This window comes from Lytechinus pictus, chromosome 8 (assembly GCF_037042905.1).
Source record: "Lytechinus pictus isolate F3 Inbred chromosome 8, Lp3.0, whole genome shotgun sequence".
In the NCBI taxonomy this organism is placed as follows: Eukaryota; Metazoa; Echinodermata; class Echinoidea; order Temnopleuroida; family Toxopneustidae; genus Lytechinus; species Lytechinus pictus.
This window is the reverse complement of record NC_087252.1, coordinates 32,654,670-32,672,810: the sequence shown is the minus strand read 5'-3', so window position 1 is coordinate 32,672,810 and position 18,141 is coordinate 32,654,670. Positions and strand designations below refer to the sequence as shown.

General features: G+C 37.2%; 1 protein-coding gene across 1 annotated transcript; it reads left to right on the top strand.

Annotated features, from left to right (window-relative positions):
* Positions 1-1,353: 1,353 nt before the first annotated feature.
* LOC129266120 (Golgi pH regulator-like) lies at positions 1,354-15,731 on the top strand. Its single transcript, XM_064103947.1, has 13 exons — positions 1,354-1,506; positions 2,985-3,044; positions 3,811-3,914; positions 5,266-5,372; positions 5,859-5,966; positions 6,711-6,831; positions 7,148-7,228; positions 7,707-7,813; positions 9,389-9,477; positions 10,060-10,248; positions 11,107-11,196; positions 11,664-11,729; positions 12,815-15,731. The coding sequence occupies exons 1-13, from the start codon at positions 1,465-1,467 to the stop codon at positions 13,022-13,024; spliced, it is 1,374 nt and encodes a 457-aa protein (XP_063960017.1). The 5' UTR covers positions 1,354-1,464; the 3' UTR covers positions 13,025-15,731.
* Positions 15,732-18,141: the final 2,410 nt, after the last annotated feature.

The following is an 18,141-nucleotide window of genomic DNA, read 5'->3' as shown; positions in this document are numbered from 1 at the left end:
CGCATTCATCTGACCTTTTGCGGTTTAATAGTCACTTTAACACGTAGATTTTTTTCAGTCAGTAGGCGCACACATGTAGGACAGCGTTTGATATAAACATCATAACAGACAAAGGACCTTGTCTAAAGCCTATACCCTTCTAGGTATGATTTCTTCTCCTTTTCTTTTCATCCTTCCCCATAATAACTAAATGTATTTCCTATTCTAAGCATCTTTAGACTGTTAGTAGTTCTCATTTCCTTATTTCTTTTTTTTTTCATTCACAAAGACTCACTGCACTCTTGACTGTTCTAACTTCTATCCTCATTACACTCTTCTGTCTGATCTCATCCTTATTTTGGTTCCTTGTCTTTAATAACTCTTTTGATCCTTTCATCAGGCTCTATTCCACTCACACGTATCACGAGGTTAGTAAACTAACTGGCTCTATTCTTCTGTTTTTTCCTCCTTTTTTATTTTTTTTTATTTGATCTTCCTCTTTCTCAGTCTCAGCCGGCAGCCCATTGCTTTTTATTTTCACCAGTTCACATAGATGCCTTATGTCTTTCTCCTTTTTCTTTCATCATACCACTCTTTTCAATCCTTTTTTTTTAGCACATCAACATTGACAATAACAGTTTAATTTTCTTCTTTCTCACACGTAACTTTGAGGCTGAACTGAAAGTTTTTTTTACAACATGAACAAACAAACAACAGTGACATGAATACCAATATATGGGACTGCACTTACTGCATGCAAATGAAATAGGGCCTAGAATTTGTCTTAGATGTAGGACTTAAAGTAAGTATCTTACCTTTATATGTTGCTGATTTCGAATTGCATTTTGTTCGACGGTCATCTTGCCTCGTGTCCCATTCACTTTCACGCGTCAACAATAAAGGGAAAGTTCCCCTGAAATTAGGAAAACCAACAACAACAAATTTGCATTCCTACACATGTAAAAGCGAAATTGCTGAAATACCATGTCCGGTATGAAACACACCCCCTTTTCAAGAGAAGAAATCAGAAGTGATATTTGCCCTAAAAATATATTTGGTGTCATTCTAAAAGGAAATAAAACTTGTAAAAATTTATTAAAGTGTTAATTGCTCATGGTTTACCATGATATATTTAAAATATGTATATATTTCTTCCTAATTTAACCCCCATTTTGGGAGCTACCACAAATAAGAACAGCGGGCATTATTACCTAGTCTTTTATAAAGTGAATAAAATTTAGTTTTTAAGATTTATTTTCAGAGTTCTTGGTGAAAATTTAAGAAATTTTCTGCCTTCCTTTTTGAAATAAATTTAATATTCCAATCCCATGATTAATAATTCCAAATCATCATACAAATTTTAGTCATGTTGTCAGTTTGCAAAAGCAAATGCTGTTGTGATAGGCTAGTCGAAACAAGATGTCAGCGCCCTGTGCAAATTTGTAAATTTTAATCGTTGTCTGGACCTGTCTAAGATCTGTGAAAATGGCATTCTTTCTTGATTCCTTTGTCATGTTCAGTACTCAGGTAATCATACTGTTATTTTCTATTCATGTAATATGAGTAAGTGCCAGTAGTAAGTCAGAATTGTGAAATATATTGCGTGTGACGTGGTCGGTATCCGACAATTGCCGCGGCCGTGCGATCGGGCGCGGGCCCCATTCCTGCCTTGGCCCCGCGCCCCTGCGATCGTGTGTCGTGGCGTCCACTACACACGACTTTCTTGGCGCTTTGGCTTGAATTTTCTGTGCGCAGCGGCATGTAATGAACCCTTGAGTGGCCCAAAATCATGTAGGAAATGGGCTAACATTAGAACTTCAGTTTTGACATTTGATTTATCACAATATTGATTTCATTTTTAAACAAATATTCTTTAGGAAAAAAACAAAAAAATATAGGCCTAGGCCTATATTATTATTTAAGAAAAGACGGGAAAAAACTTGCTGATGTTTGCGTGGCCATCTTGTTGAAGTTGTTCTCTTTGCCCGGGGGGGCCACTTCCATTGACGAGGGGATACCATGCGCGACCACGGGGTCTTGAAAAGCACCCTAAACACGAATTTTCCATATTCTGAAAATGCACCCCTTAACAAGTATTGGCATGTGAAACTCTACCCTTAACAAGTATTGGAAACAAATACTATTGGCAAGTATTCCCAGAACTGAGCCCCTAAACAAGTACAGCGATGTATTTTCTATATTCTGAAAATGCACCCCTTATTAGTATTGGCGTGTGAAACTCTACCCTTAACAAGTATTGGAAACAAATACTATTGGCAAGTATTCCCAAAACTGAGCCCCTAAACAAGTACAGAGATATTTTATTGTTAATGTTATGTCACGCGTCCGTCGGTCGTTGGTTTTACCTTTAGACACCATTATTTTGGTTTAGTACGGCCCCACCTTCCACACCTCGCGCAAATCGGACTCTAAACACGTAGTGTTGGGGCAAAAAGGACATCCTTCATAAAACATTTTGATTTTGTTTTATCATCCCCGCATATTTAACCCTAAACACGTATATTTTTCCGAGCGAAATAGATACCCTTTTTTCAATATTTTTGTGTTTTTGACACCCTTATCACGTTACGTACGTAACGTGCCCTATCTTGAAAAAGATATCCTTTTTACGTGTTTTTTGGGTCGCGCACGGTATCCACTCGTCAATGTAAGTGGCCCCCCCGGGTCTCTTTGTTAGTAGCTAAGCTATGAGAGAGAGCGTAGCAGACATCTGTCTTTCTCTATTGAGTCTATATGCATCTCGTAGCCTTAGCCTTCTACTAAAATAACAAAGCAAAGAGAAGTTTCAAAGAGAACAAGATTGCCAAGTAAACATCAGCAAGTTTTAACTCCTATACTGTCTATGCTGGGTGTGGAAACAACCCACAACGAACAACAACAACCGGTACTGTCTATATCTCACTAACATTTTTGTATTATTTATTTCTAAATCTAATTGATTTATTTGACATGCTGATAATGTTCTTGTTTTTTTTATAATGCAGATATTGTTTTTCTTGGGAGGTTGGATTTTCTTCATGAGAAAGCTGTTTAAAAACTATGAGGTGAGGAAATCTCTACAAGGGTTTATTTTCAATTGGTCTAATAACAATGTCAATGTACCAACCCAAGACACATTTAGAGGGCAGCAGACATCTGTCTCCCTCTATATGCATCTCGTAGCTTAACCCAGAGAGCTCCGGCCCGCAAAGCAGGCCGGAGCCCATGACTCGTCCGCGTAAAATTAGGCAGACATGGGTACTCTCCAAAACGGTGTAGAATGGGGTCGCAATAGCACTCCAAAGAGTCCAAATAAAAGGGGAAAAAATAAATTATGCACTTACCTCGATTATATGGATGAAGGTCTGTCGTGACACAGAATCCTGACATCGAGGCACAAACTGGACACTCAAAAAAAAGGAAAAGTTAGACCTCTCTCTCGCGTTCGTTCTCGATATCGAACGGCCATTTTGTTTTCAATTTGGAAAGAAGGAGAACGAACGAGACGGAACTTTTCCTTTTTTTGAGGGTCCAGTTTGTGCCTCGATGTCAGCTGCCATTTCTCTTTATGACTCAGTCTAACTTGACAGGAAAACTAAAGCACTGACCAATTTTTAGCTGCAGTATAATTTATAAAGCCAAATCTATTTATTTGCTCTGTATTAAGCCAACCTCACACTCCTTCACATCAAGTATGGAATAATAAGGATTATCTTATAGATCTTGTGGTGTTTACTCCAGCATTATCATTACAGTGTCTCCATGCTTATCAACTCTTATTATTCTGACTCAGACCTACATGTTTTTTGTATTCTTACATGTACTTGCCAGGTGCATCATGGGAGTGTTCAGTTGACCTTTTCTGTGACCTTTGCCCTTTCATGTACATTATTTGAACTCATCATCTTTGAGATTCTTGGAGTCCTGCACTCAGAGTGAGTATACTGTGTTTGGTACGCTCTACTTTGTTAATGAACAACTAGGGCTTATCTACAGTAAGGCTAATTTATCATTTTTTCTCTGAGTAATTTTGTCAACTGACCATCTTGTATTGTTTAAACTTTTGCTAATAACCAGTTCAGGGGAAAAAATATACAGGGGCTGGGGACAATATATTGTGTGGAGCGTTGTGGCCCAGTGGATTAGTCTTCTGACTTTAAAACAGAGGGTCGTGGGTTCGAATCCCAGCCATGGCGTAATTTCCTTCAGCAAGAAATTCATCCACGTTGTGCTGCACTCAACCCAGGTGAGGTGAATGGGTACCTGGCAGGAATTTATTCCTTGAAATGCGTGTGCGCTGTAATCTTAGTGATTACGGCTGCCAAGCTACAGCTGGGGTAATAATATCCAAGTCCTTTGGAAGCGCATAGAGACATTATTCATAATGTGATATGCGCTATACAAGAACTGTATATTATTATTATTATAGCCACCAAAATCCTCAAAATAGCTGGGAAAACTTTTTTTTTAATGGAGCCCTGTGAAATCCCCATTCATTGCAATGTTAAAGTTTATCCAGTGTTGAAGATTTAGGCAGTAAGATGTGAAAAGTAGCCCCCGAAAATTTCAAATTAATTTTTTGCCTGAACGACTTCATCTAATTTCATTTTTTTTAATCCCATGTACATGTAGTGTAATGTATTTTTTATGCTCACTGACGGATGCTAATTAGCCCAAAGAGAAATTACACCAAGGGATGGATGATTAAGCCACATGGTCATAACACATTAGACCAAGGGTCAGATAGACTAATTGAAACTTGGTGTGAATGAGGATAGCCCGTCTGTCGACCAACTGGTTTCAGATGAAGTTTACATTTTATATTCTTTCAAGCAAACTTATTGATCAAATGCACAGCCTCTTTACGATCCTTATCCTTCTGTGTAACATGTAGGAACTTGGTGGAACGATAAATGTTATAGCCTAAATGGAAATGTAATGATATCAAATGCCCAGTCACATCGTTCCATGCAATCCTTGCGGGCGAGTTGCGGGCAATCACCCGAAACTCACCCGCAAACAAGTTTTTCTGTGGGCAAATCAGACATGTGTGTGCTCCTGAGGGCCACAAACTGCATGCAAGATACAGTATGTGCGAGGTACTGTCAATGGGGGCGACCTGCAGCTAGTAAAATTAGTCACCCCGCAAGTCACATGCAACGCTTGCACGGAACGATGTAACATGGCCTTATAAGGGGGAGAATATCAAAAAGGAACTATTCAGAATGTCTAACATGATTGTTTTAATCAAACTCTCTCCAATACTTTCTTTTCAATTAATTACAGTTCAAGGTTCTTCCACTGGCGAATAGACCTGTACGCCATCCTATTCATTCTCATCGTTGTCCTTCCTTTCTATATAGCATACTTCCTGGTCAGCAATATTCCTTTCGGTAGGTACATTCTTTTTTTTTTTCTTTTTTGATAAAAATGTTTTTAATTATAACTATAATTGGGTTTAAGTAGGTGTGGGATGAATACCCTATTTACCATTCAATTGTTCACCAGAGTAAACAATCAAATGGCTCGAGCAATCAAGATTCCTTGATTATCAGAATATATCACAAAATACTTACATGGCTCACCAGTGGACACACGTAACAAGTGAGCTGACTCAGTCAAGTGTACCTCTACAGCTCCTATGACATGCACATCAACACAGCTGTTTGATGCGTTGTTGCCGGTGCGATGGACATTGTCGTGACGTGTCACGAAAGTCTTGCAATGTTTAGCATTCATTAAATTTTAGCATAAATTTCATTTGACCAAAGATTGTTGTGGTATGTTGAAAAACATGAAATATATGAGTGTGCTAAGATTGGATTGTAACTTCTCACTTTCGAAATATCAGAAAATGAACGTCTCTTTTTCTTTCGTAGTTGTTCAGCGTCACATGACCATTATCTTGACGGCAGGGGCGTGGCTCGTCTTCATCTATTTCTTTTGGAAGCTTGGTGATCCTTTTCCTATTCTCAGTCCAAAACATGGTAGGTTATGAACTCTCTTAGTGCCAAGAGGTTTTGTGGTTCAAATATCCTATCAAAACCTGAACCTTGTATCCTTTTCAAATACCCATAGCTTTTTCATTTCACCAAAGATTGTTGTGGTATATTCAAAGACATGCATTAGCAGTAACTCACTAATAGATATGTTGTCACAAAAGACATGCTGAATTTATTACCCTTTCAAATGATACGAAATGTTCTAATATGATGAAAATGATCAAGGATTGTTGGACTTAGCTTTACAATGCTTCTGCTGGAAGTAAAGCGAAAATAGTTGAAATAAGACAATATGTGACATTCTTGTAAGATTAGCATGGTAGATAATACCCAAGAATAGTTCACATCATTGTCCAATACCAAAACTTTTTAGATGGGATTTAAACTATGTTACATTTCTTTAGCATCTATTAAAGGAGGTTGTCAACTGTTTTCAGTGGGAATTCAACACCATTCGGTTAAATATCACACATGCTAGAACAAGATTTATGACTAGCAGACGTTTTCTCTCTTTCCCTGGCCTGACAGTTGCCTGAGGGTAATCAGGCTTTGTCAAAGAATTTCTTGCTGGTACACATAGTTTGCTTCCCCCCAAATTTGTCTCTGTTACAGGCATTTCCCATGCTTTTCACAAAGTCCGGGGACAGCAAATAATAAACCACTCCCTATGAAAGCTAATGCTCATCTAACTTTAACATTCACTTTGTAAAAAACTTGTTAACTTTGCAGGTATTCTGTCTATTGAACAAGTCATAAGTCGAGTTGGAGTGATCGGAGTGACCCTAGCGGCTATACTATCAGGATTTGGAGCCGTCAACTGTCCCTATACTTACATGGCTTACTTTACAAGGTAGGTTGGATGATAATGATGTTGATGATGGTGGTGATGATGATGATTTTGATGATAGTGGTTAAGGATGGTGATGACGGTGACGATGGTGATGGTGATGATGGTGTTGATGGTTATGATGATGATCATGATGATCATGATGATAGTGGTCAATGATGGTGATGGTGACGATCATGATCATCGTGTTGATGGTTATGATGATGATGAAGACAAAAGTGATGATGGAGATGATGATTATGGTGAAGATGACAATGATAACGATGAAAAAAAAAGATGTGACATACCTGTATTTTCTTTCAATCTTTCCATCTTCCAGGCCTGTAACTGAAGCAGATGTTCACACTCATGAAAGGAAGTTCATGCAAGTTATGGATATGATTCTAACAAAGAAAAAAAGGTGAGTAAGTTTTTAAAATGAAAAGGGGGGGCCCTTCTTCACCAAGGTATTAAATGGGTACCTGGTAGGATGCGAAAGCCTAGACGTATAGTATGTCTAGCAATTGTGTCTTGGAACTCTTGTTGGAATCCTCAGGGAGTGGAGAAAGTGCATACATTGTATGCGGGCATGTCAGGATCTGATGACCAGGGTAATAATATATCTGTAAAGCGCTTAGAGACATCGTTCAGATGTATTGAGCGCTATATTGTGCGGAATATCATTATTCTGTCAAGACGAAAACAAAATTCCTAGAAGCAGATAAGTAACAATTTAATCCAAATGCAAAAAAAAGAAAAAAAAGGAATTTTTAGAAGTTTGGGGAAGCAGGGGCATAATATGATAGAGAGAGGGATGGAAATTACACCTGAATAAGCATTTATTTTTCAGTTATTTTCATTGTATTCTCTTTTTTTTTTTTTTCCTTTCATGATTTTAGATTAGCAATGGCCGAGAGAGACCAGCTACAGAGGGCGTCGACAGCTCCGAGACCTAGTGGGATCTGGGGCATGCTCAAGAGTGTCACTAATACTTCCAACAATGCCAGTATCCTTTAAGCTTTTATAGATGTCATTAAGAAAAAATCTGTCAATGATAAGGAAAGATTCATGAAGTGGATGGGCAATGCCAAAGATTGGTGGATAAGATATCCAAAAAAGTGCCTTGTAATGTATGGTGAACGTTTGCCCATGAGAATAGAAAAATTATAGTATGGGGTTTATAACAAACGGGTTTATTTCCAATTTGTGTAATGCCAATTCATCCATTTACCAAATCGTCTACTATCATTTGGTCTACCATCAGTACGTCCACTCACCACATGGTCTACTTTCATTTAGTCTAATTCCATTCTGTCTAATAACCAGTTTGTCCAATAGCCATTTAGTCCATATACCATTTGGTCTATTGGACTAAGTGTTAATTGTGGGCAATTCCACAAAATATGTACGTCCTACCCTCTATATGTGGGACCTTCATGAAGTTTTCTGTCTCTGATTTCTGGTTCTTTTGACAGTTTGTAATATTCTCAAAGGACCAGGACTTGGTGAGTTTATACAGTGAAGTAAGACTTGAGAAAAATGGGGGTCGGATGTACAAAAAGGTTGATCATTTTATGGAATTGCCCTTGTGCAAAATGAAGGAAAATGAAATGGATATTAGACCAACTGGTTATGAGACGAAATGGTCATAGAAATGGTGATTAGACAAAGTGATGATTGGACCAAATGGTTGTTAGATGAAATGGTGATGGACGGAATGGCATTAGACTAAATGAAAGTAGACCATGTGCTGAGTGGATGAGTTGGCAGTAGAGGAATTGGCAATTTACCAACAAAAGTATTGGATTAACAACCTGGGGGGGCGCCTTAAACAAGGATTCAAGGGCGGGCCTCTTGGACACTCTAAACCTGGATTTTTTCAGATGTCCCAGATCTGTGCTCTCTAAACAAGGATTTCATCAATGTTGCCTTTTTTTTACACTTCATACGCATTCCACGCCAGAGTACCTGCCAAAAGCACAGTCCATGCAGGTTCAGAATGTTCATGCGAGCGCTCAGGCTTAGGCTAAGGTGAACATTTTCACGTGTGCACGGGGGTCTCACTCTCATTCAATGTCTGGATTTGGGAGAGGCTACTGGGGGCACCTCCTGGAAAGAAAAGTGTTTTGATTTTGTCCCGTGTATGGTACCGATTGTATTGGGTATTCGGATCTGCAGATGGGCTTGCCCGCTGGCAATAGGTGCAAATTGCATACTCTGTTTGCGTTCTATGCCATCATAATTTTAGAGGCTTTTTTCTCATTTTTTGCGTTTTAGACCCTCTATTCACATACCTCATGTTCACCGTCTACCCGTGAAAAACACCCCTATTTCCGCGTTTTTGTTTTTTTGTGTTGTTGTTGCGGATGTTGTCCACTCTTCAGTGGCAGTGCCCCTCCCCCGGAGGTTAACAAACAGCTATGAGACTTGAAATTACACAAATGGTAAATACTCTAACTGCTGAGTACACTAACTGATTGTAGAATGAAACCATTGGGATGTGACCTAAAGAAAGTAGATGAAGCAGTTTTTGAAATCAACTGATAAAATAACTTGTTTTTCCTTGACGTGGTCTGATCAGATGTTAGTCAGCTTCAGCAGGAAATCAAAGGTTATGAAGAGTTGTCACGGCAACTGTACATCGAGCTTGTTGACCTCAACAGTACCATGGTAAGTTTTCCACTTTTAAAGACTTATTACATCATGGAAAGTTGGTTAAAGAGTGCAAATTGTGATGTTATAAAGCAGCTTTTTCGTAACAATACCACCACACTCCCCATAGATAAAACAATGTGGACTGCAGGAAAGCTGGAATGAAAAGACACGTAGCAGTCTTATAGCGGGATGACTGCTTAAAGACGTGGCGCAAACTTTTAACGAACTGCCTAAGGGACATTTACCTGAATTACACTTTTGGAAGATAGTGCTTGGTTCAATGCAATTTAGTTCAATTTATTTCCACTTGTATCAGTGGGGGATCACAAAAAGAACCAATTGGCTTATTGAAGATGACCCCTTGCAGCAAATTAATATACAAAGATAAAATTACACAATTTGTACTTCTGTACCTTTAAAAAGGCATGACCAAAAGAAAAAAGGGAAAGAGAGGAGGGAAACATACATGAATTAAATCTGCATTAATCGGGTAGGGTAAGAAGAAGGTGTCTTTTATACAAATGTTTGAATTGCTTTGCGGTCTTACTTATGCTATTATCATCAACTCTATTAATATTATTTGAATACTCATTACAGGAAAGGATTGAATACACCAAGACACTGAAGGGTCAATTCTTCAATCTCTCAGGGTATTTCTTCTCTCTCTACTGTCTCTGGAAGATCACCATTTGTACCATCAACATCATCTTTGACAGGGTCGGCAAGACGGATCCCATCTCAAAGTTCTTTGAAATATGCATCAATTGGTTGGGATTTGACTTTGACGTAAGTAGATGTAAAGCCCATTTCGGAAAGATTAAGCCCTTTCAGATAGAGTTGTGTCTCATTCCACTTAAATAAACAGTACAAACAAAAAGTTCTAATGCATGGTACTAATTTGATGAAAATTTGGTTACATTCCATTTTTAAAGTTGCCTTCATGTACTAATGCAACTCATTCTGTTGTGGTCACCTGACCTGTAAAGTGATGTTTAAGTTTCTTCAAGTAGTTGAGAATGCTTGGGCTTTCTTTCCTCTTCTATGAAGCCATGTATAGTGTTTTTATTGAAAAGTGTGCAGAAAGTCACACATGATTTTGCTATGTAGTTATTCCAATGCAAAGACAAATTTTGAACAAATTTGAAGAAATAGATATTTCAGTAAATTCAATTCCTTTATATTTATTTCAATTTCCTATATTGTTTGTGATTTCATTGACAACCAACATCTTTGTCTTGTTTTCAATGACAAAATCTATCTAAATGATGCCATGGGTTAAAAATATGTGTGTGATATTGATGTTATTAGCTGAATAGAAATGTTGTTATACCGCTGAATACTGAATTTGGTAATTTTCATAAGCCTTTTACAGAGATCCTCCATAGGGCAACATGTTATAGTAAAGTATAGACAAAACAATGAAATGAATATTTATGAATTTGTGTTCCTGTAAAGATTGATAGATAGACAGATTGATAGACAGACAGACATATAGAAACATAAATATGATATGTAAGAAAAAACAAAAGGTGAAAACAAATTTTTAATGATGAATTACAGTTATTAGAGGTGAGTACAATATAATGATGTTCCAATACTGATTTAATTTTTGCTTCTTTCCTCTCCTTACTTTGTATCGTGAAGGTGAAGTTCTGGTCACAACAGATCTCATTCATCGTTGTTGGAATCATCATCGTCACTCAAATAAGAGGCTTACTTATAAAACTTACAAAGGTAATATTATTATTCCTTTATCACCATGGGTATTTAAGTTTGTCAAGGATATCCTTAAGGAGCTATTAATGTATATTCATTGGTTTGTTGAATATTAGAGGAGGACGACTTCTTCCTCCCCTCTTCCGCTTCCTCCTCTCCTTTCTCCACCTTTCTTCCTCCTCCTGTACTTGTGTGTTGTTGCTCCTGCTCCTAATGCTCCTGCTCTTATATTCAATGGCCCAATAGCTTATACTTCCTGGAAGATTAAGATGAGAATAAAGATTAACAGGAACAAGAAAAGGATTAAAGAAGAGGGAGAAAAAGAATAAATGCAATTGGAAAGGGTGAACAAGAGAAGAAGAAAACAAAGCAGAATAGGATAGAAGGGGAAAAGGAAAAGATGGAGAAAGAAAGAAAGAAAATAATTTGTTTAAATGCTTTGTCACATGTATTAATCATTCATTCATTTCGTTTATTTTATTCAGTTTTTCTACACAATGGCTAGTACCAAGTCTTCCAACATCATTGTCCTTGGGCTTGCACAGATTATGGTGAGTACGATTAACTTGTGTCTTTACTTAATAATAATGATACATATGATTTATATAGCGTCTTTTCCATTTTGATTAAATGCTCAAGGCGCTTAGAAGAGAGCAAACATATAAGTAAAGAGAACTAAAAGAAGTACAAGAAAGGGTATATTACAAAAGAGGAAAAATTTCTGTCTTCAAACCTAGTACCTGCTGGTGAACAAATGCAAGTTTAGGTTGCCCTTAAAGGATGTTGCAGAGTTTGAGTTCTTCAGCTCCTGTGGTAGTGAATTCCTACAGTGCTGGTCCGGCATGAGCAAAGGCTCGATCGCTTAAGGATTTTTTAGATAGTGGAATATGTAAGAGACTAGATTGGGATGATCGCAGTGTGCGTGCAGGTTGATAGTGGATCGCAGTGTGCGTGCAGGTTGATAGTGGTGTATAAGAGACTTGTAATCTGGTGCGGATCCATTGATGATATGATGAACCAAAAGTAGAATTTAAAATCTATGCAATCCTTTATGGGCAACCAATGGAGGTCTTTTAGAACAGGAGTGATGTGATCGTGTTTATTTGACAGAGAAACAATGTGAGCTGCTGAAGATTGAATGCCACATCCATCCCATCAAGTTCATACTTTTGAAGAAAAGAATGAACAATCACACAAGCATAGCGCTGAAAATTTCATGAAAATCAGATGTGGAAATCAAAATGTTATGGGAATTAGCTGATTTTTGCTTTAGTTTCACAACACAATATGTACAACACAGGCAGTATGCTGATAAATGTTCTTGAAAGTAACAATTGATTCAAATTGCATACATCATTCAATCAGAGGGACGTGGGTTCAAATCCCAACCCCAAAATTTATCCATATTGTGCTGCACTCGACCCAGGTTAGGTGAGTGGGTACCTGGTAGGATTTATTCCTTCAACGCTTTACCGCCTATTTGGCCGTTGAGCTACAGCCGGGGTAATGATATGATACCAAGTATCAAGCACGGTAGAGTATGTGCAATTATAGTACATTGTAGCTGCACCAGATATATGGACCTTATTATTATTATTATTATCATTAACCTTTATTTATAAATCGTTTTTCACAGGGAATGTACTTTGTATCATCAGTTCTATTGATGCGTATGAACGTGCCACCCACGTACCGTATGATCATCACAGAAGTCCTTGGTGACCTCCAATTCAACTTCTACCATCGCTGGTTCGACAACATGTTCTTAATTAGCGCCCTCTCTAGTATCGCCTTCCTCTACCTCGCTCACAAACAAGCGCCGGAGAAGAGCGTCGGAGGAACATGACGATAAACAATGATGCCCTCGCAGTAGGTGTGATCTTATTAGTTGATGTGGACCTCTTCCTGGCCTAGCATGTTTTGCCAAAGCAGTTGTTTAGGTTTAACAACTTGTAGGTCCTTGTTTTTTTATAAAGATGGGACTTAAATGGTAAATTGTCATTTGGTCTCATCCCACATGATCTTATCATAGTTTGTCTATTAAACATTTGGTCTAATTGCCATTCTGGCTATTTATAATTTTTTCTAATTTCCAGTTAGGCTATGCCCATATCGTCCACTATCCATTTGGTCTGTAGGATTAGATGAACTGGTTATGAACCAATATGTCAAAGTGCAAACGATTAGAAGACATGGGGCCGTTTCACATGTGAATTTTCAATCATCATTGTATTGATGATTGCAATTCGACTTTAGAATCATCGGACCTTTCACACGCAAACTGTGATTTGATTTCAAATTCCCGAGCGAAGGTAGTATGTGTCCTTGGTGACTTGTCAATCAAAGCACTGTATCGATACGATGAGTGCATGACAATTGATGTTTTGGTGGTCAAGCCTTTCACACGTAAAATTTGTACCGTAATTTAAGTGAAACTTAATTGGAATTCACCTCCGGAGTAGAATTTGAACTGATGATTGTGATTAGCTTTCATGATTCTAGTTTGGTTTCACACATGCTGGAATCATCATTCAAATTACGATTTGTTTTTTACCTTGTGAAAGGGCAGAAAGTGGAATGAGATCATGTGGTCATCAAACTAAATGGGAGACAGAGCTAGTGATGGTTGGACCAAAAGGTAATTAGACCAATTTGATAATAGACCAAGTGGGCTCAGCCATGATGGTGTTAGACTAAATTTGAGACTTATGAGAACAACTGCTAGTAGATCAAATGGATACAACCACTATATGTGCAAGTATCTTTCCATTCTAGACGGACAATCTGACAAAGTCAAGTTTCAAATCATTAAATTTGCTACATGTGCTAATTCTGAAAATGGGCTACAAAGAAAAGAAGCTATTGAAATTATAATTCTAGATTTAATCATAGTCCACATTCTCTGTTTGTGACTGAGAGAATGATCGACAAATATATTTTAGCCTTCCATACTCTAGTATTTTGAAATTTGTAATAATCTTATTGACCATGACACCCACCTCAGGATTCATTACAGATGTTTTGGTTTTGAAAATTTTGACTACCGGTACATTGCTAAGATCCTGGCAGCGTTTCATCGAACTTTTGGTTAGCTACATGCAACTTTATTCACAATCGTTCTTGGTGATTATAATCAGATTCCAACTCATTAAATTATTCTTATCATTTGAATTTTATTCAGTCATATATAGTGCGTTCCAGAAAAAAGGAAACCGGGATTCCCACATCTTTTTTCTTCAAAGGCAAATTGATTATGATATTTCATTTACATCATTCAGTTATTCCTCTACAGTTTGATACCTTATATGTGACTAACTATTCACGCATTAATGAGCAACATGGGTTTGAAATTTTAATGTCAAAATCAGGTTGCGCAGAAAAATTGGACAAGATTGGTTCGTGATACAAAAGTTGCGCTTATTCAACGATTGGCTCATTAGCATTTCTTTTGTATTCTTTGTTAAGATTCTCCCACTGATCCCTGAAATGAGAGTGGATTCAGATTCACACATGAGTTTCAGCGAAAATCTTTTCTGATAGGCCTTAATATTCATTGTTTGTAACCTGCCATGCTTGAATGATTTGCAAAGCTTTTGGTCTCAAATCAAAGATGAGATTCCACTCTTACCATAAGTATCAAATTGATAGTAAAAACATGTTTTTTAATAATCATGAAATATAATATATCTCTGAAAACAGGTTTCCTTTGTGGGGGACAGACTGTATATTACCATACTTTTACCATGGAAGCATCGTGGTGTAGCGGTTCTGACTCTCGCCTTGCAATCAGAGGGTCGTGTGTTCGAATCCCACCACGGCCTAGGCGTTAATCCACACTTTGCCACTCTCCACCCAGGTGTTAAATGGGTACCCGGTAGGATGTGAAAGCCTCTATGTAGTATGCTTAGCAATTGAGTCTTGGAACTCTTGTTGGAATGCTCCCCAGGGAGTGGAGAAGGTGCATACATTGTATGCGGGCATGCAAGGATCCGATGACCGGGGTAATAATATGTCTGTAAAGCGCTTAGAGACGTCGTTCCAATGTATTAAGCGCTATATAAATGCGGAATATTATTATTATTATTATTATACTAGTTGACAAATATCTGAATGCTGGGTTTAGTGTTTGTGAAAATGAGATATTAATTGTGTGAAATTTCCTCCTGTAGGAACAATCTAATGTTCATGAACAATCACCCAGATTTAAAAATTTGATTTAAAGTTAGACCAAGTTCCAAAGTCATCACTCATAGTGTTGATTTGTATTTTTAAATTATTAGCACAATACATGTAAATACATAGACAACTGTATATGTATACTTAACTTTGGTTAAGTAGAATTTGTAAATATGTATTATAAATTGGCAATATTTCTTTAAAAAGTTTTAGTTGAATTTCATATTGATCTAGGGAGCATTGCATGAAACCAATAGTCTCTGATTATTATAAGCTACTAAAATCCTTGCATCTCATTGGCTGAGAGGAAGGTAATCAGTGAAAATGGGTTTCATAAAATCCTCTTTGTTTCACATTAAATATATTTGAAAGATGCATAGTGACTCTAATATATTTTTTTTTATTACCATTGAAGTATTTAAAGGTAAAAGAAAGTAGTTGCAGCAAACAATCATTTCATGAGAAAGTCTTTTAAATCAAAGTTAATTGTCAAAATATTAGCATACATCTAGATCTGGTACATTAATGTAAACTTATCTTTGTAAAATCATGAAATCTTCGCTCAAAATGGATAATTCTGATGATCACTAACACAGGAAAAAGCATATGTGGCACAGTGTATTAATATTTTAAAAATACCCAACATTTGATGGAATTCCCTGGGAATTCTGTGCTTATTTTGCTAATTTCTCAGCAATTACATATTTTCTTCCAGAGCTATCTGGTACATAATTTTTTATTTAGACATACAAACAATTTAGTATGGTAATTTCATTGGATTCTGTTTTGAACTCATTTTGGATTCGTTACCACAACTAGGGGGTGTTTCACAAAGATTTAAGTATGACTTAGGTCGCACTTAAATACTAACGTGTACATGATATGCAACGCGCAATCTTATTGATCAATACACAGTAAGTGCGCGTCCTCTTCGCACGATCTAACCAATACGGTCATGCCTTTTATACCGCATGCAACGAGGCATTTAAGTGCGACTCTAAGTCATACTTAAATCTTTGTGAAACACCCCCCTGGTATTTATCTTTAACAGTGTGGGGAGGGGTAATGTTAGCCCTGGACCCCATGTCGGTTAGGGCCTCTAAAGCACAAAAACGTGAGTAAAAAATTCATGAAGAATAAAAGTGTTTTTTTTTTTCTATCTAAACATGGTGCAATTCATTGAGCTGGTATACTCCCTGAGATTTCATTTTTACTGGGGGGGTTCTGTTTTTTTTATCTCATTAACCTTTTCTAGAAATCTCAAATTAATGACCTAATCTCTTCAATTGAGACGGTGAAGAAAAATGAATGATTTTTTTTAAGTGAATTGAACCAATACGTAACCTCTGTATATCATAATTGCCTTGAAAATAATTGTTCCGTGGATAGTAATTTCTTGATATCTGCCTCCCAGCTTGCATTGACCTATCTCAATAAGTGTTTTTTATTTCTTAAAAATGTCATTGTAATTTGAATGCTCAAAATGATAACATCTTTATTGTTAATTCCTTTGCAATTGTTTGATGCAGTTTCAAATTTTCTTGAAATATATATATATTATAAAAAATAATAAAATGAGTTGCTCTTTTGTACTTTGTTAGTTGATGTTGTAAAATAAAAAGAATGAAAGCAACATAATGAGTTGGATCCTTTTGTTTGTTGGATGATTCCAAAGGAATCTAAAATATATATTTAAAAACCACTTTGATGGTTTATCTCAAATTACTTTTTACTTCTCACGTGCAGTTACAACTGTGAAATGGCTTTTTAAAGGACAAGTCCAACCAAACAAAAAGTTGATTTGAATAAAACAAGAAAAATCAAACAAGCATAACACTGAAGATTTCATTAAAATCTTCATTCCCTTGATAAAGACGGTAGGCTCTATATAAACCCCTAAAAAAAAGTTTGGAAATCTTATATCTTGGTCACATTTGCTCTACGGCGGCCGTAGATACCTGAATTCGAGAGATTTCTGCGGCGGCCGCAGAAAATCTGCGGTGGCCGCAGGGTCGACGTACGGCGGATTCCTACTTTTTACAGGCCGTAGGGTTGGCCGTAGAATTTTAACTCGGAGTTATAACATTTTTTCTTTTCTACGCTCGCCGTAGGAATTAGACTAGCCGTAGGCATGGCGTAGAACGGTCTACGGCGGCCGTACGTCGAGCGTACGGTGGCCGTGCGGCTGCCCTCGTGTTTTTCTTCCCTCCTTTCCCCTTCTCCTTTTGTGTTATCTATCTGCTCGGGAGCCACCAGGCGCGTATTTAGAATTTTGCACCTCGGGAGCCCGACCTATAATTTTGGCCCATATGCATGTGTACTTTTCAGAAAAAATGGCGACCCCTCCTCGTCAGGCAAACAGGTGCCTGAAATGCATGTTGAATTATCTTATTTCATAATCACATGAAAAAGGGCAACTGCAGATCACTTTTTTTAAATAATGACTTGATAAAAAGTAATTTATCCATGAATATGATGTAATTTAAAGAACAAATGTGATCAGGAAGCACAGATATTGCCCTTTCACCAGCGGCTAACTTGGGTAAAATTATCATTATTAGTAGTATTATCATGGGGAGATAAATGCTGATTTTGGTTGTTTCATAGGGTGTAGTTCTTACTTAAGACTAACGCGTTTATTAACATCTTAACTTTATTCATACAAACAAGTTAACATGGTTAAGGGAGATTTATTTCATGAGTCCAAATAAATAATGCGAACGCGATTTTTCATAGCTTGTGTATAGACCCGAAAATAGAATATTCTGAGAAGTTTTGTATGCATGA

Excerpts from the sequence above, each read along its gene's own strand:
- LOC129266120 (XM_064103947.1), top strand. The coding sequence starts at position 1,465 with ATGGCATTCTTTCTTGATTCCTTTGTCATGTTCAGTACTCAG. Across the intron at positions 1,507-2,984 it reads TTGTCATGTTCAGTACTCAG|ATATTGTTTTTCTTGGGAGG; the intron begins GTAATCATACTG and ends TTTATAATGCAG. Across the intron at positions 5,373-5,858 it reads GGTCAGCAATATTCCTTTCG|TTGTTCAGCGTCACATGACC; the intron begins GTAGGTACATTC and ends TTTCTTTCGTAG.